This window comes from Ooceraea biroi, chromosome 9, assembly GCF_003672135.1.
Source record: "Ooceraea biroi isolate clonal line C1 chromosome 9, Obir_v5.4, whole genome shotgun sequence".
Classification (NCBI taxonomy): Eukaryota; Metazoa; Arthropoda; class Insecta; order Hymenoptera; family Formicidae; genus Ooceraea; species Ooceraea biroi.
Window position 1 is genome coordinate 1,685,337 of NC_039514.1, and position 20,879 is coordinate 1,706,215.

Genomic DNA, 20,879 nt, shown 5'->3' on the forward strand with positions numbered 1-20,879 from the left:
CGTTACCAGAAACTCGTGAGGAATCCTGGTCGTGGTTGTGTGTTCACCTTGAGCAAGCCAGCAACACTCATTGGGCAAAATGCGCGACATCAGCTGATCGTTCCGTGTGATTCCCTGAACGACTTGGTTGGGTCCTAGGATATTATGGGACGATGGAAAAGGAAGCAGCATCGGAGTCGCTATATAAGCTTCCGGGATCAACTAGGGAAAATAGAAAATACGCTAAAGACAGATTGTTTTATTTTTTTCTCTTTTTCTTTTACTGTCGCACAGACATCCGTTCATTTTTGTCATACCGTTCGCGATCGACCCAATCGAATGAGAGTAAAGTATACATTTTACAACGACGAATTTTTGTCAACCTCGTATCATACAGGACAGTTAGATCGCAAATGTTGATTTATCTTTGAAAATACGTTATTATGTTATGGTCTTTGATGTCCTCGGCATCGAAAACTTCTTTTGATTCGTCATGTATATTTTGGATAAAACGCCATAGGTCTATCGTAGGTCGGTGTGTTTTATTATCTTTAGCTACCGTTACTTGTAATATTACGCAGTGTATCACGCAGTGTACATTCATGTTCGTCCGATTGGTTAAAGAGAATTCGTCCCCTACTGTGCGTAAGGATTATTTGCATCTCCTCACGTGCATAATCGCCGATACGATTGACGTCGAGAAAACGGCTTTTCCTGGATGTCGCAGATTACTTGATTTGATTACTCCTATAACGTAACGTCATTCTCTCGCTATGAAAATTACGCACGCTTCGATTTGACAACTGTCCAAATATGTTCTTTAAGGCGTAATTATTCCGTATAGCAAAAACAAAGAGAGTAGAATATATTTCCAATTATATTATACTTTCATGTGTGTCACAACAAACTGTTCTTGGTAGAATATATTCCACAGAGCGGTTTCAGAGCGGTTGTATAGCAGTTTGCTTTCACTCGCGAGCGATCGCGCAAACAGAATGAGGGAAGGTTTCTTATACGTGATCGTACGCAGGACGTAAGCGCGACGGTGAACGCGACATAAAAGTTTTTCGTTTAATTTGGTCCCATTATAGGTATACAGGGTATTCGGCACGAATTTATCTCGAATTAACTGGTCGATAGACTAGACGCAAGTCACGGATACTAGCGCGTACTAAGAAGCTGCTTGCGAAACGTCAAGAGAGATCAAGAGACCAAATCAGGGATCAGGGTACCAAATATACCAGCTTGAACACCACGCGTTATAATAAAAATCGCGTTTAATCTGCGTTTGGTGTAACGAGATAACGAGACCTGATAACGTTGACGACTGATTGACAATCCACGTCGACCAATTAAACTTAATCAATAGCGTTGCAGTCATAACATTCTGGTCTGGAGATAAGTTTTATTAATTATGAGACAAGCGAGTCTTGGGGCAATTAGCGAAAAAAAGTGTAAAAGCTTCAAAGTGACGTTTAGACGCAGATTCTTAAGACGAACCATCGTGCACTCCCCTTCGCGATTATCTTCCAGAAGCGGATGAGCGTTTACCTGTCGGCTTCTTGGCTTCCTACGCTCGCGCAGTGTTTACTTTTATTTCATCGTTTCTCCGCGCGGTAATACGTATATATAATAACCTCGCCTCTAAGAAATCTACTAGATAACTTATTCTCCTCGTCACACGCGGTAATCGTTCGTCGATGTGTACAACGCCGACGACACGTAACAACAGTGATGGAAAATGCCGATCGAGCACGGCACAATCTTTTTTGATTACATCTTCCTTTTGGCATACGAGACGCGATGTATCGTGCTGCTTTGATTCTCGATAAGGCGAGAGAACTCGACGAGAATTCCCGACGCGTCCCCGATCCTCTGGAAGGCACAATCTCGACGAACATTCGCAGTTTGTCGGCGCGTTTCGTACGCCAACATTGACCCCCTTCCGCTGATCGGCGCTGATTTGCACCAATTGCGCTCGACGTGACACGCACTGTTTCTTTCCGAGCAGCGTCATACGTTTCAATCAAGACTTTCTTACGGAAACGATCTATTCGAACATACCGAAATTATCGTGCAATTTCAATGCTCGTAGAGTAAAATATTTCCGCATGTTGCTGCATGTATAACGCAAAGCACGAATAGTTTCTTTTCATCGGAAACTTTGCATCCGCAAACCGTCCACGCTCGTTTCTCGCGAAGAGACCAGAGATGGTCTTTACCATTACCATTCAACCACATTGCGAGTCTGTCACGCGCCAAAACGCTACGGGGATCACTTTAGTCTAAAGAAGAAACGTCAACGTCCTACTCGAGTCAAGCTGCAGCGATATTCCATACTGTGTCAACGAGGTCTGTCAGTGACTCGAGAGTGAAAACATCATTTTCCACGTGCCGCTTGTATCGATGAAACATAAAATTTCGTCGTTTCATTCAGCGCGAATGTAATCACTTTCCGAGGCTGTTTAATGGCAAAAGTAATGGACAAACATCGCAGAGACAGTATGGCGCGATACCGCCATTGAACTCGCTTAAATTTCGCTACCTATAGCACCTACGTGTGGACTGTGCCAGCTGTGCGGCTGTCCGGAGTACGCGTCGCTGATCGGCGACGGTGCCGTCGGCGCGCCGTCACCGATGGCGAATGCTTCACGGTTATCGTCGGCGTCGAACGTTTTGTCAGCGTCGATCGTGGTGGCTACGACAGCTGCCGCCGCAGCTGCGGTCGCTACCGTGGCTGTCGCGGTCGCTGCAGCCGCAGCCGCAGCCGCCCTCGCGACTGCGCTCTCCATTGTCTTGAGTAGCGAATGTTCCCTACTTACGTCGCGATCACCGCCATCGCCGCCGTCGCTCACGTCACCGCCATTGCCACTCTCGCCCACCATGTTTACGAAAAACTTGGATCTGGAAAATCTGCCGATCTCCGTGGAGCCAAAAGCCTGATGAAAACCCGGAAGCCTCGGAACGGATTTTCTCTTTGGTTCGAATCGCTCGCTCGAGTGCCGAGCCTCGCCTCGTTCTTTCTCGCGAGAAACGGTGCCTTCCTGCGGATAAAATTTCCTTAAGGCTCAGAGATATGTCAGAGATATGTGAGATGCATGATAATTTCATAGAAGATAGAAACGAAGATGCGCGCGTTTTACCATAGACGTTGGCACGAGTTCGTCCAGGGACATTGCGGTAGTGACAGCTTTTCGTTCCCATCTAATTCCATCCTTTTCTTCACGTCGACTCGTCGTCGTCGTCGGTGTCGTCATCGCCATCGTCGTCGTCGTAGTAGTTGTAGTCGTAGTCGTAGTCGTAGTCGTAGTCGTCGTCGTTGTCGTCGTCGTCGTCGTCGTCGTTGCCATCGTCGCCGTCGTCGTTGTCGTCGTCGTTGCCATCGTCGCCGTCGTCGTCGTCGTCATGGTCGTCGTCGTCATTGCTGTCGCCGTCGTCGAGTCTACGACAGATTCCACCGTTGATTCCAGCAACCTCGGCATCTGCATAAATAATTTCATATTAATCCTCGGATAAATTCATGCTTCATCATTGATTGTCGCATGATTCTCCATACTTTATCTGAATTTACAATCTGTTGGTCGCAAATAATGGATACCCGATGATCCGATGGTGGATAAGATGCGCGAATGCCAATGTGCATCTTGTCCGGAGCGTAGACCATCTGTGATACGTCCTCCAAAAATCCACGGTGTCTAGTTGGCGTGCGATCCCGTAAAAAAACTGCATGCCGCGGACCTCGAATTGCAGCGTTACAAGCCATGGTCGGCATGTCTGAAAAATTCACGTACAACTTGTACGAGTCTTGTGAGAAATGTTGCAGAATGGCAACGTTCATTCCGCATGAGTGAAACGCTCTCATGTTATCGAGCAAATGGAAAATGCTTTAAAATCGGATACGGACCGTGGAGAAGAGTAAAATATCGTATCTAAGACTCACGTGGTAGCACGCCGTGACAAAATTGGCCCCATAGACCGTGTGCGTGTCCATGCGCGTTCGTACTCTGGACATTTGGGTGAAGAATGCCGCTCATTTGCGGTGATGGATGAGACGTCCTTGCATGTGGATGAGGACTCGCGCTGTTCTGCAAACGTCATGCGATTTTCGCAAACACATGGTAACCCAATCAGAGGAGTATCTATTCGCGTCTCGTTACATAAATTGCAGAAACACGTATTTTATGCGTATTTTTCAAGAAAAGTTGCCGAGAAATAAGATTGCGTCGCGTTTACGAAGAATTAGATCGCATATAAAGAAACGGAAAACTCTTGAAAGAACTTTTAAGCGGAAGCAGATTCTACGTGAAATTAAAGAGCAAAGTTTACGAGTCGAAATCAACTCTGTCAACAACAGCATTGAGGAACAAAGATGTATTACTTGGTAAGGATGCCATTTCTGACCGTCGACAAAGTCGACGTATTCCGTTGTCGATTCTTGTCGGCGGATTTCCCTTTCCGCGACCGCGAAAGCTGGCAAATACCCGTTGGAGGCGAACGATGACACGGCACATTCTGCCGCTTGAGTCCTTTGATCCTTGATGGATCTGTCGAGATCGCGCTGTTGCTGGTGTATCGCGCCCATCGCTTGCAGTCTCTCGATCGGACCGTCGTCCATGTTCCCGTACCAGTCACCGATTCGCGGCGAGTGTACCAGTTTTGGCCGATGTACCGCTTGAAACCAGGGCTCGATCCTTTGATGAGGATCCACATTTGAACTCATAGGCACGGATGAACAATCAAAACGATGATGCTGGTTCAGGAAATTGCCAGCCATCGACGCGGAAACAGTGCCGCCGATCGCGGCCGTGCGCGCATTTGCGTTCGCGATCGCGCTTTGCAGGATCGACCGTCGCGACAGCTCGCGAGTCTGCTCGCGCATCGCCTTTCGTAGTCTCGCCTCTTTCGGATTGTACACGTAATCTGCAGAATTCAACATGAATCTCTTTCATTCTTTATTATATACATAAATCTATCATATAAATTTAGCTAAATTTTCATTTCATTTGTTCATTAAACTAAATATCTTAAAATCAGGAAAAAAGAGAACATATAAAAGAGATGTAACAATTTACTTTTTTTTTCTCTGTACGCAATGTTTGAAAAATAAGACAAATATTTTTTTACAATTTAATACTTGAAATGCAATGTGAATCTAGTTGACGAAGGTCTACCTGTCGGATACGTGGGTAGTATCGCCCCATTGTATCGAGCGTTAATATTGATCGTGTTGGAGATCGGAGCGGCATCGTAGCCGGCGTATGCCGTGTTACCGTTGTCGTAACAGAAATATTGTTGTTGTTGCTGTTGCTGCTGCTGCTGCTGCTGCTGTTGCGGATAAAAGTGACCACTTGCCGCATAAGCTTCAATATAATTGCAGCAGTCCATCTCTACGGTTTTACGCGTCTGAATGTTACCTGAAATTGTTTTCGTGTCGATCTAATTTCTAAAACTCACGCGACACCCTCAGGCTCTCTGCTATCGCGCTTAGACATCGAGCAAGACTGCGATTTATTCTCGATTACGCAAATCATACTTTGATGCTCCGATCGACCAAAAGGTGTACGCTATCGTTTGATTACTTATTTTCCCTCGGTGTTCCTCATGATTTCTCCTAGTATTGTTCATGACAGCGAGCGCGAGAAGCGATCAGGTTCTTGTTTGATCGTTAATTAACTCGATCGCTTGTTTGTGTCTATTCGCTCGAATTTCCGTCTCTCTAGAGTCTCGCTCTAGAGAGAGAAATGCAACATTGCGCGAGCGAATCGTCGTTAAATTGCACTTTAGCAATTTCATGAATACACATTTTATCAACACTAGCGACACGTACAAAGTTTCATCGTATCATTTGTCAGCCAGATACGATTGACGATTCTTTAGGTGGACCACTCGCGCGTCTCGCGAGTGTACGCATCACCCGCGCGCGCGGGACAAGGCGCGCAATCGCGCAGCAGTTGCTCTCGTCCCTGCTCTGGAAGCACGCGGAGGCGGAACGCGAGCGCGGAATCTCGTACCCTCGCCCTTACTGCGAGGTCGCCAGACGTTTACGTGGGAGGAGGACCGCGTAACTGCCGGAGGACGCGTCGACACACTCATTCGATCGACTTTGCGCATTCCGTCGAGAAGATTCCAGGGTCTGTGATTCTGTCGCGAGCGACATCATCGTCATTTTTCTCGATAATGACAGTCAACGGATTAACGATTGCAACACGATTGGCAATCACGTCCATTAATCATCCAGTCATCGTCGATCGCCACGCGCTCACTGGTGGTGGATTGTCGCATGTCCGCATGCGGACGTGGTCCGGCGACCCGCGCCATGCTCGCTGCAGCCACGGTGAGATCGATGACAGAAGCTGCGCTCCTGCTGCACCTCTCGCACCCTCTTGCACCCTCTTGCACCCTCCTGCACTCTCGATGAACGAGTTCGATCTTTTGCCGTTGTGTTTCTGTTGACACCGTTCTCCCGCTCGACAAACGTCGCCTTTACATCTGTTTTTTTTTTGCAATGTATTTCAGTCGATGGATCTCTTTTCGCGAGATATTAATCTTCGCTCCTGCGGGCGAAATTCGACGACGAGATTGGACGTAAAATCGTCAGGTAACTCTTTCCGATTCCTCTCCGTTTGCACGCTTGCTCTAATTTGCTGTTCGCTCTTAATTAATTAATTACTCGAGCCAGCGACCACGCGACGCATCGATCAGACAGTTCCAGGCGATTCTTCCGTTTTATTTCCGTACGATGTTTCTTTCCTCCCAGCTGGTGTCCCAGGCCGCGCATCTCTTTTCGCTAAACGATCGTAATGGAAGATCTCAATGAGGGACTCAATGAGAAGCACGTTTCTCTTGCTTGGTCGTTTATCTCACGATGCATTGATCTACGCTATTATCACAAACAATTTAGTACGCTCGCTCTGGTGCATTTGCTATAACGAACACGATTGCACTTTCCGTTTTAGTTTCGAAGCATTTCGCGTAATAATTCGCGGAATTGCAGCGATTTCTGTTTCGCATTTCGGAGCATATCACGCACAACGACCTATTTATTCGTCCGTTTCCCACTGTCACTTGGCTGTTATACTCGCATGGAGAGGATAACGACACGAAAAAACGTAGGAACGAACGAACAGGCGGGCGGACGCGCGCGCGCGCGTGCCGCAAGCGGGAACGGCGGGCCGCACACGGGAGACCCGCGTTCTTCCCTTGCGGTGCACTCCGATCGCACTGATTTCACCCGGCGGCAGTGGCGACGGCGCCGCGACGAATTTACGTGCGTTTCGTCATCGACGAGTCGGCGCGAAAGGGGGTGGACGAGCATGGAGGGCGCCTTTCCCCACACCTTCTCGCGGGCGTCGCGAGGACGTAGGGACGCGGGTAAAAGTGAAGGAGGCAGTAACGAATTTACCGATGAGCGCTCGCTCTCAAGATCTCGATTGTCGAACAATCCTATTTTCTGCATCTTTTTAGCTGTGTAAATGTTGTATTTGTGTAAATGTTACATTCATTAATATTCAAATGTCAGATGAATGGCTGCGAATAATATACAACGATCTACAAAAAGAAATTTCCATCGTTTCAATAATGATTAGAAAACTCTTTCAAATTATACATCGCACGAGATCGTTGTAACGTACAATGTCATTTCGTTTAGGGCGCTTGAAACTGTAATTCCGTCACTGAGAAGAGATGTAGAAGAGGGATAGAGGAGAAAGAAGTGGAGAAAAAGAGACGCGCCGGGGCAGTATTCTCCTCTTTCCGTCCACGGTTGTTGCCTTCTTCAACGGCTTCAAGCTGGAGCCCTCGTGCAACGTTCTCGCATCGACGCAGTTCCGCGAGCGGCGTTCGCCTCGAGTCGATAATTCGTCTCTCTCTCTCTCTCTCTCTCTCTCTCCCCCCCCTTTCTCCCTCTCTCCCTCTGTTTTTCGTATTCATACGCCGGTCATTGGATTTGCGAGTGCATCCTGACAGATGATGCTCAGACCAGTATAGAGAATTCCGAAAGGTCAAAGGAGATCAAGTCGATTGCTTGGTGAACAAGCTATATCACATTAGGGAAGCAAATGTTTCGACGAGTACATTTTTTGGATGCTCAATGTCTGCGTTTGCTCGTGAAAAACGACACACGATTCGTTAAAATTTTTATTTTTACTGCGCGCTTACCAATGCGCGACAAAGTGGTCATGCTTCTAATGAGAAACGCATCACGATATCCGCTATCCTGTTGGCGCGCGCGCGCGTGTGTGTATGGGTGACCGATTAATTTGATCGCTTCCGTCGCCGATTAAATATTCTCTCATTATCTGCTGATCCGCCCATACCAAAGGCGATCCTGTGCATCGGCGAGCCACCATTTCTCTCTCTTCGTACCTTCACTCTTTCTCTTTTCCTCTCATATATCTCTCTCTCTCACATTGGCACGTCAGTGGATCGATGACCGGCGATCAGCTCGGTGCACGCCGCGCGACACTCCTCCGCGTACCATCGGCTCGTCGTCGTGGCTGCCTGGATGCACGGGCCTCGACATTTTGACGGCTTCTCTCGGCGCGACCTACTGAGCGCCACCCCCTTTCGGCCTTTTAACCCTCCATCAGCTATCCCTCGCACGCGCGCAGATGCACGTGAATTCGGTCGACGCGTCGTCGATGCTCGACGGCGCAGGACACATCGATGTGGTCTTGCCGCTTCTCGGTGATCTTAATTGACCACTCGGGACGCCCGGCCCGACTGAAATTGGCATCGATTACATTATCGGCAGACGGTTGGAAACGAGGACGGGCAAAATTGCGCCGTGCTTGTTGCGAGTGAGCCGAGATACGATTAAATGTTCAAATATAATATACGGGAATTACACATCATGAAATTTGATGTTATATTACTATATGTATGAGAAATGTCATTATTACACGCATGGTTCTTTCATGCTACATACGTCATTTCTTATACTCATATATACTCTCTTGGCTTACGCTGCAAAGAAGCTCAAACTGTTGCAGGATGCAACAAATATCAATTGTCATACCATGAACACGATGCGGATATGATGAACATAAAAAGCAAAGTTGCGAGAATAACAAGGACAATCTACGGTCTGCTCAAAGAAAAAAGGATCCGTGTTCTGAACACTGCTGGTTACGAGAGATACGGACAAAAATAATACGTATCGATCTGACGGGTTAACTATCTTTACTATCCGTGTCCAGCGACACGGCTACGTAAAATCAGTATGAAAAATTTGCCATTTAAACTGTCTTTTTCGCAACTTTGGCAACCGTTTTTACCGGTTGAAAAAGACATTTTGATATTATAGAAATGGGAAAACCTCAATAAAAATATCAAATATATCTGAAAACATTTGAAACCGCGCCAAAAGTGTGTTCCCCCTCCTCCTCCTCCTCCGCCTCTTCTTCCTTCGTAAGACCTTTTGATGCAAAAGATTTCGTTGAGCAGACTGCAATTTCGATATTCAGACGAATATAATTCGAATGGAAAAAATGACAATTATACGCACAATTATAGGAATGGAGAAAAAGCGAGAAATACGCAAAAGTCAGAGGCGAGACACTAGAGTGATGGGCATTAGGTCCGTATGCACTCGCGGCCGGGCGTGCGATGTTACTCTCGCGCACGAATGCTCGGCAGCAACGCGGGATATACGAAGCATAATCGCGCGTTTGCTCGCTCGGCTTCGGTAGGTGTAGGTAGTAGGTAGAGGCAGAGCCGGCGGTCGTGTATCGGGCAGGTTCCTAGAGCCCGCGTCGCAATCAATACCTCTGGTCTCTCTCTCCACCGTTCCCACCCGCGCGCGCGTTCTCTCCGCGTCACTCACCCGAGAATATTTCTCTCCTCTCGCCACCATGTACCTCGACCCGCAAAACTCGCATCCTCCCGCGTCCCTTCCTCTGTTGCCCCGCGAGAATCGCTCACCCTCGTCGTCGCCGTCGCCGTCATCAGCGACCTAAAATCGCGGTTTCGCGGAACACCGATTCTCGATTTCTCTCATTTCCTCTCGAGATAAATTTTGTCTACCCACTTGGAACACGTATGTCTCGATCAAGGGATTTCAAGCAATTGCAAAAACCTTCAATTTCAATTCGCGACTTTGCACGTAAACTATAAAAACGCTCGATTAATCGTCGTATAATAGTAATGATTAATCAGTGATACCGAAATAGAAAGTATTTGCTAGTTCTCTTTTCGAACGACATTACGCTATAAATTGGTCCGGTAAGATGGTCAGGTTCCGACGAGAAAGCTTCTCGTTTTTCCTCGGCTGATAACGCGGGTCGCAGCTTATCACTGGCGATCGATATTATCTAATTCATAGCTATTTATAGAACACGCTTCGACAGTTTCGTCGAAACTTTCGTCGTTTCACACGACGCGTGAGAGTGTGATAGGATTTTCGATTTGGGCGACCTGTCTTTCGATAGGTCGCGACGCATTCCGAGGGTGCAGTAGCTTGTGCGGAACGCGCGTCATATAACATTATACATGTCCGATAAATCGGAGGAAACTTTGATGATTTGCCCGATGCGTGTAAACAAAATAGCGTAATGTTAAAAGAAAATATGTTATTACAAAACTCATACCGGGATATTTTCTCTTATGTTCCTTGTCCACCTCACGCGCCAGTGCAAAGTACTTTTCTTTCACGTCCTTTGACATGTTTTTCCAGAAGATGCCTAACCTAAAATAATAGAAAAGGAAGCACTATTTCTTAAGATGTAATTCTTGAATTTTTCAACAATTTTAATCTACAAAACATGCGACACCACGTATCACAAAAAATAAAAAAGAAAAAAATAAAAAGTACAGTAAACTCGATAAACTCTGCTTTTGAACAACTAGCCTAACACTGATATCCTTGTTGGATTCGCGAGGATTCTCGGCGGCAAGTTTCCTTCGCCATTCATTAGCGAAGAGCATAAAGGCGTTCGCCGGTCTCGGGATCTTGGGCTTGACTCCAGTCGCTGCCGCATCCACGAGTCTATCGTCGATGCATAACAACGTTGGAATAGCAGCGCTTTCGCGTCTAGGCGATCGATTCGCCCGCGTCCGCTGCTGTTGCTGCGGAAAAATCTTGTCCGTCTCGCAGTTGCCACGCGATAGCTTTGACTCGCTGGGAATGCGCTTTTCCCCCGTGTTTTCCTTGCCGTCTTCATCCACAGAATCCTTCATCCGTACAGAATGTACAGAGGAAGTAACGTTGCAGAGACTAACGTCATCGTCGATCTTCTTCTTCAATTTCTTATTAGAAGCGGGTGGTTTTGTTTCTGCCGCTGATACCACGACGATGATTTTTCCGCGATCGGTCCTGTCGCGAGTACGTCTCTCCCGTTTGCAAATTTCACTCGCTTCATCTGTGTTTGCCAACAGATAGAAAGTTTTGACATTTCTTTTCGTTACAACTGCACATACAATGTGTATGCGCATATATATCTTTGTGTTATTGTTTAGAAGATCAACTCGTCTCACGTGCTTACTTTTTTCGGCAAATCTTGAGACGCTTTCATCAGATTCCATGATGGTAAGGGTTTCTCGAGTGGACGTTTCCTCCTGCCCGTTCCGCTGCCCCGTACCAATTCGGTTTATTGTTATGCACTTCGTTTAATAATGCACTTGAATCTCTTGATAATGAAGCAACGTAGACAACCTTCCGTTGTCGTCGGCATCGGTTGTTGAAAACACATGACGGATTGTCGCTGCGTAACGATGCATCATGCATCCGATCGTCTTGTTTCCAATGATCGCAACGCCACGCATGGCCAAGTGTCATTTTTCAATAAAGATTTGCCTTATTTTTCTTCGTTTTCTTGTTTGTTTTTTTCATTTCTAGCATGATTTCTCGAGTTTCCAAAAGAGACTTTGATATATTTGCATCACGTAATAAATGCAGTTGTGCTACACATGGTGTAAACTATTATAAAGTATTGTCACTGGAAAGACATTGTAACGACGTAGAGATCAAACGGGCGTAAGTAAAAGTTTTCTTTGTGAGAACAAGATGATTAGTTCTCGTCAAGTTTGAATGATACATTGTCTCCTTCCATTCTGCTGTTGTAATTGATAAATGATATTGTAATAATTAAATTGTTACTTTGTTTTTGAGATACCGACGATGCGCTATACGGTATAACCCCGCACGGGAAAAGAATGGAGGTGCCGAGGCGATTTTCGCCTTAGCAGCTGAAGCGTATGACGTGCTCTCAGATCCTCTTAGAAGGGCCGTGTATGATCAATACGGTGAAGAGGGTCTTAAAAATGGTGTGCCGAGACCAGAAGGATTTGTGAAACCTTACGTTTATCACGGCGAGCCGATGCGAACCTTTAGGTCAAACGAAAAACTATCGAGTTTTTCATCCTTTTCCACGGAGAATGCGATCGCAAATTTACAACTGATTTTAATATCCTTTCAATGATGGAACTAATATCAAAGAATTGTTTTATTTGCAATTTTTCGGAATACGTAGTTATCACTAAAGACTTTTGATATTTAAAAAACTAACAACTACCATGAATTTTCTCAACAGGGAATTTTTTGCGAATGAAAATCCATACGGCGATCTTTTGAATATTTTAACAGAGTCTCAACCTCTGTTTGACTTTCCCGAAGGTCGAGGTATAAAACGGAAGGAAGAACCCTTGATCAAAATCTTGTTTCTAACTCTTTCGGAGGTTTACAACCCTCATTTTTTATATCTATGAATTTTTCTTTGTGCTCCGTTGTCTATCTTACGAAAAATTATCTTTAATTACAAAGTACTCGAGAGAACGACTTCTCTCCCTTTGAGAAGTATAAGAATTTAATATTGTCAAATCCAAGTTTTTACAAAGTTCTACTAAACTTTCTACCAAAGAAGGAAAATCGTAAATAAATACGTGCGATAAACGTTGCAACGTACAAAAGTACGGTACGGAAGACAAAAATAACTGTAATGTCGCGTAGTAAGAGTAGCAAGAAGCGTTTGCGCGCGTTTTAGGTATTTTTCGGTGGAATAAAGAAAATAAAGATACAAAGATTGGTCTTAGCTGGCGATGATAAGTCAACAACGGTATCGATGGGGAAAATCTTGACGGTACCCATCAAGCCAGGAATCCCAGCGGGTACTAAAATAGTCTTTTCAGAAAAAGGTGATCAAGGGCCCACAAAGATACCCGGTAAGCCCGTCGATCTTCCTTGATCTTGACTTTCAACCTACCGATCGTGATCGACCGAATATTATACGCAATTAAAGAATACGAGTTAAAAGTTTAATATTAACTGTAACAAAACTATAACGGAATTTGATATTTGTACCGAGTCATACGTCAGTGTAGCGGATGTAATCTTCGTGACGGAGGATCGGCCTCACAAAACATTCCGGCGAGAGGGTTCGGATCTACGTACGACGGTCGATATCTTTTTGAGGGAGGCGCTGACCGGAACAGTGCTCACGCTTGATACCATCGATGATAGAATCCTGCGGATCCCGATAACGTCGATCGTTACGTACGAAAATCCTCAATTTCTATCGATCCGCTAGACCGCTATTCATATTCCTCCGCTCTACAAGTTGGCGAAAGAAAATTTCGTCAGTATCGCTTGACTTTTGTATTTGCTTGAAACTAACATTACGTAACTGAGATACAGCTGTTATTTAAATTGTTGCTTACTTTTCACATCTCACAGGCCAGATTACACCAAACGTTTGCCAGGCGAAGGTATGCCCTTTCCCGCAAATCCAAAGCGAAGAGGCGATCTAATACTCGGATTTAATATCGAGTTTCCGGTTTATATGCCAATATCCAGCAAGAATCATATCAAAAGAGCCTTCAAAGTGTCTCGTGTCAAAGAATATTGAAGGTGCTGAATATATTAATCGTCCTATATTGGCCAATAAAATGAACGTCGACGAAGGTGTTTTACTCCGACGAAATACGAACGATGAAGCGGATCGATTAAAAGTCACATGTAATTTAATAATCGCACCCACAAACATACTTTTGTATCATGATTCGTGTTTATTTCTCCGCGTATCCACGCAATAATTATGACCGATTTATTGCAAAACTTGAGTGTAGATATCTCGCCGCGGTAATAAATTCGTAAGCATCTGAGAATGTAAGATCATGTTCATCGAACGACGCAGTTTGGCAAGCAACAGTTTCTTTTATATAATTTATACACTACAATTAGTTTATTCAGTTTATATACCACAACACGTTTTGCATGTTTATTCTTATATTTATTGATTTCGTCGAGATCTTTAAGAGCGGTTTCATGAGAGGCATCGGGATTTATGCAAAAGTACAAGTTACGAAAATGGTTTGCGGGGATTTTTGCTTTGACGTCACAGACGAAAATAACCGATTGACCATTGACCCTCGCCCTCGGATGTGCGACGCGAGGCGCGAGCTGACCGCTCCCGATATATCGAGTGCCTCCATCTTGCGGGATCTAGCGACAGTCTTTCCGACGGTGGTCGGAATCGATCTAGCAAGGGCCCTCCACCGATACTTTTCGTGACCTTGTAATGATCTATTCTATTGAACTTTTCCATGCGGAAAAAAAATGATGTAACAGACATTGACATTGAGAAGGTGGAGGGAACGACGAGTTGATTTGACTGGAGAAGCGCTTAGGACAAGTCGTCCGTAAATAAGCTACGGAGTACGTCGTCGTGACCTCGTCTCGGCCAGCCACGACGCTGAGCTATTATCTCGGGCAATCATATGACTGTTCTGCACGTGACTTTATTTACAGTTAACATATATCCGCGCGAACATGTATGGTGCAGTACCGCGTGACATGATAGACCGCGCGAGACACGAGTTCGGCGTTACGATGCGGTAACTATAGACGACGGGGGCCCCGTGGCTTAATAATGCCGTTGCTCGATAAACTCCTGCCTGCGAGGAGGAGCAGTCCGCGCGACAGTGCCGAGAACTTGGTGTCCAGTGCGCGAACAGCTGAGAATGATGGGTGAGCGAGAGAGATCGCGCGCGGCTCCATGTCAGACTTGCGTATATTCGGTCCACGTCGCCGCGCGTTTTGCCACCCGTCGAGCGGCTGGCGCAGCATCCACCATTATCGCGATATTGCCTCGATCGTATCGATTACGCGTCGATCTTTTCTCTATCGCCAAATGCCAATTTGTGTTCGCGCTGGAGAAACGAATGGAACTTTACGGCGTAAGGCGGAGTAGAATATATTTTTCTTTCATTCTTCTTTTTCTATCACCGAGACAGAAACGTCGAGATCGTGTTGAAAAGATTGTCGGATTTGCAAGATGGGTTTGCCGATGCTCGAACTGCTTTCTAACCTGCTTGGCAATGTGATTACTCGACTCCATTCTCTTGCGTCTGCGACTGTACCACGATTGATCGCGGCGGCTGCCGGCTCACGGCTGTTTTACCAACGCGACGTCTGACGTCTCTCGTGCCGCGCGTCTCTCTCTCCTCGCGTTCGAAGAGACGCGACCGCTTCGTCACAATTTATATGCTATTTTTCTTTTATTTTTACGCTGCATACGTGCAAAATGTATGGAGCTTACAAGATATTAGTTGTAAGAAACTCGACGTGACGTAATTGGACGAGACACGAATAAAAGAATCTATGTCATCTATGAAATTTTGTGTCTTGAAGCTCTGTGCAGTTACACACTTACATCGTTTACACTGTTTACATGCACTGCGTGTAATTGAAAATTATTCGTAATGCACGCGCAAGCAAATAAAAGAGCTTTCAATTAAAAATGTGCGTTCTGTGATATATATCATTGTAGAGATTATGTGTTACGTCTCGGAACGGATCAAGTGCGAATTTTGTTATTTCGGGAATGCGAATGGCGCGGTAGAAAACTTCTATTTGATTCGACGACCGTGCAAAAGTACCAAAGTAAGAATAAAACTATATGGACGGCGGTGAATGACAATGGGGAAGAAAACTGCAAGACTTCATTCAACATAAAGACTGCTCGCGATTTCGAGGTAATTAAACGCATGCAAATCTTCTGTTTTCCGTATCGCGTGATTACGCGTGTATAAGTGTATTACTCGTATATATCGTAATCAATTATTTTCTTGCATATTGCAAACGGGATTTTTCCATGTGTAAACATGTTACGTATCTTTCATTGTATAGAATTCTTTTCAACAAAATTATCACTATAATTATTTCGCGCTTACATTTTCCATCTATAAATATTGGATATCGCTAACCGAGAGCGTTTAAAATTTTTAGCGAGATAAAACGATCGAGGATGACGTAAACTTGCTGAGTGAAATGGTGTTTGGCACCGTGGCGATGACGTACAGAGGATCGTCGTTCAAGGTAAATCTCAAAACAATTGTTTTTTGCAGTCTTTCTTTTCAGAGAGTACGAATTCGAGTACGTGTGCGTGTAAGATATTCATGCCATTTGCCCATATATAACTGATATAACGTATAACATATTCTTTTTAAATTTTAAGGTTCATTCAATGAGTTCCCCGCCATGCATCATGTGCACCAAAATTTTTCCAGCGACGGAACATAACACGTGCAAACCCAGGTAAGAACTGCTCCTCGTTATCCGTGATTATCTCTTCAACATGAACCAAAAGAGGAAAACAAAAATGTAGATATTGTCTTGTCCCGTCATTTCGTTACGTTACAGTGAAAGAGTCTCCGACGAAGGATTAGGACGATCGATGCATGTAGATTCTGCCTCTAGTAACGTTAGCGGACCATCTATTTGTAAGTATAACCGTAAGTTATCGTTACTCTTTAGTCCTCTAAGGAGCGAGCTCATCGGTTCGAAATGTAGAAATAGAATACAACATGTAGAATGTAACAATAAGAATTAGTCCTTTCAACACTATCCATTTTTCATGCGAAACATCTTGTAGTAGTAATCATTTGTTCCAAGAAGAAGGGAAATCGTTTAAACTCGATATTCAAGTTGAAAGGGTTGCGGAAAATAGCGGTGGAATAAATCTTGATTAGGTTTCCATTGCAGTCTCGCGACCGAGTTCCGGTAATCTGTCCGGTAATGACTCGCACGGTGGTGCACGGAAAAGTTCGACGTGCTCGAGTATCGGCAGCAGTTGGGACATAGACGTAGCTCCGCCGATGGGCAGTAAGTTCCTGCGGAAGCGATTAGAGCGATTTGTCGCCGAAAAAGGCGCGCCATCATCACCGCATTGTAACGTGATGCTGGTCCAGGTTCGCAATCGTTGGAGAGTAACGGATCGTCCGGCATTGGCAGTCTAACCAGCTTACGCAGAAGATGGTTGAGGGCGGTCTCGACTTCGCTCGGCCGATCGGACTCGGACGATCTTCGGGACGTCTTCGGGATGCAGCACTGCAGTGAAAACGGGACCGACGGACGCGATGGACACGCGAAGCGTCACAAAACCAGACTCGGTTTAACCATGTTAGTGCGGCTGGCTCAAGGCCACGAGAGGTATGCCACGTATTTTTAATTTAATTTTTACGAAAACGTATTACAAAATAATGGAAAGGAAAACATTGGTAATTCGGAAAATTAAACGATTGCTAGATGAAAAATATTGATAATTTCTAGTCAGTTAGAGACGCGTCTTTTGGAACACATGGCTCTCTTGGAAGGAATGCTAGATCGAATACGATATTTTTGCATCGAGGCTAGCAACGGGATGCAGCTGGCTGATAGATTGTCCAGAGGAACGTCACGATTTGTCATTTCGTTGTTGCGCATACTTTTCGACGTTAATTCCGATACCGGTATCCGCGCTCCTTTGTTGTGGCACGACGTTTTACTCAACTCCGCGATGATGAAGGAGAAGACTAACGTATCGCTCTTGTATCGCGGTTTGCAGCAGATGTATCATTTGTTCGACGAGCTCGACACAAAGTCCACAAATTTGTGAGTATACATTTCGAGAGAGAGAGAGAGAGAGAGAGACGCTCAACAAACGTCCCACATTTCACTATCGCTGTTTCAGTTTTCTCAGCACCGTCGTGACTGCCGTGTTAACGCATCATCTCGGTTGGGTGTACACCGTGCTATCCCCGCGTGATCGGCAAATGGTGAGTTTCGAAAATCGATTTTACCAGAATCAATAAATAATACTGCACAATTATTGTACAATTACCGAGATTAACTAATGATAAACGATACATAAAGATCTTATTTTGATTTTTAGATTGAGAAATTGGGCAGCTGGTACTCTTGTAATCCATTGTGGGCACAGCTTGGTGATCTGTATGGCGCACTAGGCAATCCCCTCAAAGTGGTGCATACCGTCGTCACGGGCGACTCTCGGAAGAGCGATCTAATTAATTCCGTCCTGTCGTTTCTATCCTACTTTATCCGCAGCGGAGCGATACGGAAATGCCGAGAATATCGTTGTCTGTCGCAGCAAGATGTGCAGCAGGCGACGAATCTGTTGGAACAAGCGCGCAGCAAACGACCGTACTTGTTTAGCAATAGGAGGCCAGCGTGCACGTTGAACGATCGCGATACCTTGATCCAGAGATCGCGCGTTCCACCATCGCGCAAGCCGATACGCTCGTCCGGCGATCCTGCGATCAACGACGTTAACGCGCCGCGATATTCGGAAGAACGGCCAAGGATCTCGCGATCGATCAGCCCCTTCAAGCGTAGCGACACCGTAAAATCCGATCTCGACGCGTTCATGACGAAATCGACCGAGGCGTTAGCGGACTTGAAGTTTCCAGTGAAAGAGTTTCCATTATCCGAGAATCGCGTGAGCGAAAAATACGAATCGGTGCAGGATGCCCGATTGGCGAAAGACAAGCAGGAGAGTTTCACGCGGAGCAGAGTGAAAATAATCGTTGGCGAAATTGAATCGCGAAAGAGCATCACGCCGAAGGCGCCGAAGCCGCGAGATCATTCGGAGGATCCGTTGCAAAACTTGGAGAAAAAACTGGATGCGCACGGTATCGAAGAGAGCCTCGCGACCGGCAAGTCCGAACATCGTCGACTGCGGAGCGATCCTATCGACCCGCTTAAAACGCTTAATTACAACAAATCGCAATTACCGTTTGACGCGGATCACGGATTCCTTGATGAATTCAAGGAATCGCAGGTTTTCTTTACTCTCGGAGGTGAAGATAAATCTACGAAATTACCGTCGAGACCGCGGCTGGGTAACAACTGTCAATGTTCTTATATCTTTACGAGAGTGCCGAGTACGTCCGCGCAACTTCCGGAAGGCGTTCTCAGGAAGATCATCCAACGAAACTTTCCCGAATCGTCAAAGGGTATACAACCACCCCCAGGAGCAGCGTCCGCCACGGACGGCAGATCTATAGGCTTCTGCCTCAAGTGCAATGGTCAAGGATACGCTGCTTCGCAGGATTATGACGGTAGCAAGCAGGTATTGGAAACACCGACAAACGCGACCGAGGTGTTGCGCACCTGCGGAAATTCCGAGGGAGGTAGAAACGTGGAATTGACGCGATCAAACAGCCTTGAAGCTCTGATGGAGGCCAGCAGCGTGGTGGAGTTACCAATGCCACAGTTAGTATATTGCCGATGCAAGGTAACATCGAGTCAAAAGAGGTTTTGCAGGATTAAACAAAGATTAATGTTTCAATGTTTTGCGAAACGAATCTCTCAACTGTCCACTCGAGACCCATTAAAACTAATCTTGCAAAAAGAAAACTTGTTAAACTTTCTAAGAGCATTCGCATCGTTTTGCTTTAATGACAAATATTATCGTTGACAATAATATATCGTTGCAGGTCGAGAAAGATCTCAGCGAGCAAATCTACTTGGGCCGAGCAGATAGGGTTCACGAAAACCCTTCTGCAAAACAGGATAACGAACGACGAAGGCAACATTTGCGACGCGGGCTACACGTGGGGTTTGGTGTTACAGGGCATTACCAAGAGAAAGAAAAGGAGAAAAAGGAAGAAACCTTCGGAAAACGAAAAAGACAATGAAACCGAGCCGGACGAGAAGTGGTGGTCGTGCATGCGGGAGGAGGTCGTAGCAAGCGCTCGATTGCCGACGATTGATCAACCAGTCGCGGAAGCACTTTGCGTGCTGGCCGATCTAGACACGTGCCACGTTGGAATCTTGTCGAATAATGCACCTTGCCAAAGTTCTCCCTTGCCAGTTGGAATGTCGCGTCTGGTGTCCAACATGTTGGAATGCTTCGCCTATGTATGGCGTAAATACCACTCCCCTACTCATGTGAGCTCTCTTTTGTCAACTTGACAACCTTATCTCTCTCTCTCTCAGAACGAGCTAGTGTTTCTTAATCCGAAACTGAACTGTTTCAGTGTATAGCTATTTTGGAAGCAAAACTAAGGGAATTATGGTTGCGAAGCGAAGTACTAGCAGAGATGATGATGTCCGTGGAAGAATGCGACGCCAACGTGAACAACTTGACCAATGCTCTCGATCTCGATGCAGCCGACATACCACTTTTACTCGCAGTCGCGACCACTCATTCGCCGGAAATAGCACAACGATTTGGCCTTGTCCTAACTTGAATTTCCTCGATACATTTAACTGATTTGATGCAAACACTTGAGAGTCAATGTTAGGATTAGGATTAGAAGAATTTGATTGCTCGCAGAGTACATAAGATGTGTCTAAACATAAACCGTATATCATCTTGAAAAACTTACAGAATATAATTTTATTCGCGTGTTTAGCTATGTCTCTTTCCCAATATCCTGTCATTACACAGCTCTTGCATAGCTCCAAATCGGCGATTGATTCTCACTAATGTAATACATATTACTTGTATCGAATTTTTTACACGACTCGTACGAGCTTGACGTTGTACACTTGATTAATAAAATTCGGAATAACCGCCCTTTTTTATTATCCTTTTAGTCTTCTTCATTCTTCTCATAGTCTCATATTGGAACCTTGATTACTGATAGTACTGATCACACGTGGATTACATTATACATCCAAAGAG

The 20,879-nt window shown here is 45.5% G+C and overlaps 4 protein-coding genes across 5 annotated transcripts; 2 read left to right on the forward strand and 2 right to left on the reverse strand.

Annotated features, from left to right (window-relative positions):
• Positions 1-218: 218 nt before the first annotated feature.
• Positions 219-6,322, reverse strand: LOC113562623. Its single transcript, XM_026972541.1, has 6 exons — positions 5,151-6,322; positions 4,358-4,899; positions 3,920-4,064; positions 3,536-3,753; positions 3,123-3,461; positions 219-3,023 (listed from the first exon to the last, which is right to left on the reverse strand). The coding sequence occupies exons 1-6, from the start codon at positions 5,362-5,364 to the stop codon at positions 2,511-2,513; spliced, it is 1,971 nt and encodes a 656-aa protein (XP_026828342.1). The 5' UTR covers positions 5,365-6,322; the 3' UTR covers positions 219-2,510.
• A 167-nt stretch (positions 6,323-6,489) lies between these two features.
• On the reverse strand, positions 6,490-11,524 carry LOC113562624. Its single transcript, XM_026972550.1, has one exon. It carries the CDS (start codon positions 11,497-11,499, stop codon positions 10,726-10,728), a length of 774 nt encoding a protein of 257 aa, XP_026828351.1. The 5' UTR covers positions 11,500-11,524; the 3' UTR covers positions 6,490-10,725.
• Positions 11,524-14,528, forward strand: LOC105276249 (dnaJ homolog subfamily B member 13). Its single transcript, XM_020030670.2, is given in 7 exon segments — positions 11,524-11,950; positions 12,086-12,307; positions 12,507-12,651; positions 12,957-13,134; positions 13,294-13,465; positions 13,646-13,805; positions 13,807-14,528. Coding segments are annotated over 7 exon segments (1,212 nt in total). The 5' UTR covers positions 11,524-11,813; the 3' UTR covers positions 14,005-14,528.
• A 312-nt stretch (positions 14,529-14,840) lies between these two features.
• Positions 14,841-20,784, forward strand: LOC105276247 (folliculin-interacting protein 1). 2 transcript variants are annotated; one of them, XM_026972539.1, is made up of 12 exons: positions 14,841-14,938; positions 15,741-15,945; positions 16,199-16,288; positions 16,428-16,507; positions 16,613-16,692; positions 16,955-17,074; positions 17,161-17,401; positions 17,522-17,842; positions 17,922-18,006; positions 18,123-19,462; positions 19,687-20,140; positions 20,230-20,784. In XM_026972539.1, exons 1-12 carry the CDS (start codon positions 14,841-14,843, stop codon positions 20,440-20,442), a joined length of 3,327 nt encoding a protein of 1,108 aa, XP_026828340.1. In that variant the 3' UTR covers positions 20,443-20,784. The 2 variants fall into 2 exon arrangements, with proteins under 2 accessions (XP_026828340.1, XP_026828341.1); XM_026972540.1 differs by having other exon boundaries at positions 14,920-14,938; positions 15,602-15,945.
• Positions 20,785-20,879: the final 95 nt, after the last annotated feature.

Coding starts and splice junctions, on each gene's coding strand:
- LOC113562623 (XM_026972541.1), bottom strand. CDS start 5,364: ATGGACTGCTGCAATTATATTGAAGCTTATGCGGCAAGTGGTCACTTT. Junction 3,754..3,919: donor TTGTCACGGCGTGCTACCAC/GTGAGTCTTAGA, acceptor TGAATTTTTCAG/ACATGCCGACCATGGCTTGT. Junction 3,462..3,535: donor AGATTGTAAATTCAGATAAA/GTATGGAGAATC, acceptor TTATTTATGCAG/ATGCCGAGGTTGCTGGAATC.
- LOC113562624 (XM_026972550.1), bottom strand. CDS start 11,499: ATGGAATCTGATGAAAGCGTCTCAAGATTTGCCGAAAAAAGTAAGCAC.
- LOC105276247 (XM_026972539.1), top strand. CDS start 14,841: ATGCCGTTGCTCGATAAACTCCTGCCTGCGAGGAGGAGCAGTCCGCGC. Junction 16,508..16,612: donor CATAACACGTGCAAACCCAG/GTAAGAACTGCT, acceptor GTTACGTTACAG/TGAAAGAGTCTCCGACGAAG. Junction 17,402..17,521: donor CTGGCTCAAGGCCACGAGAG/GTATGCCACGTA, acceptor GATAATTTCTAG/TCAGTTAGAGACGCGTCTTT.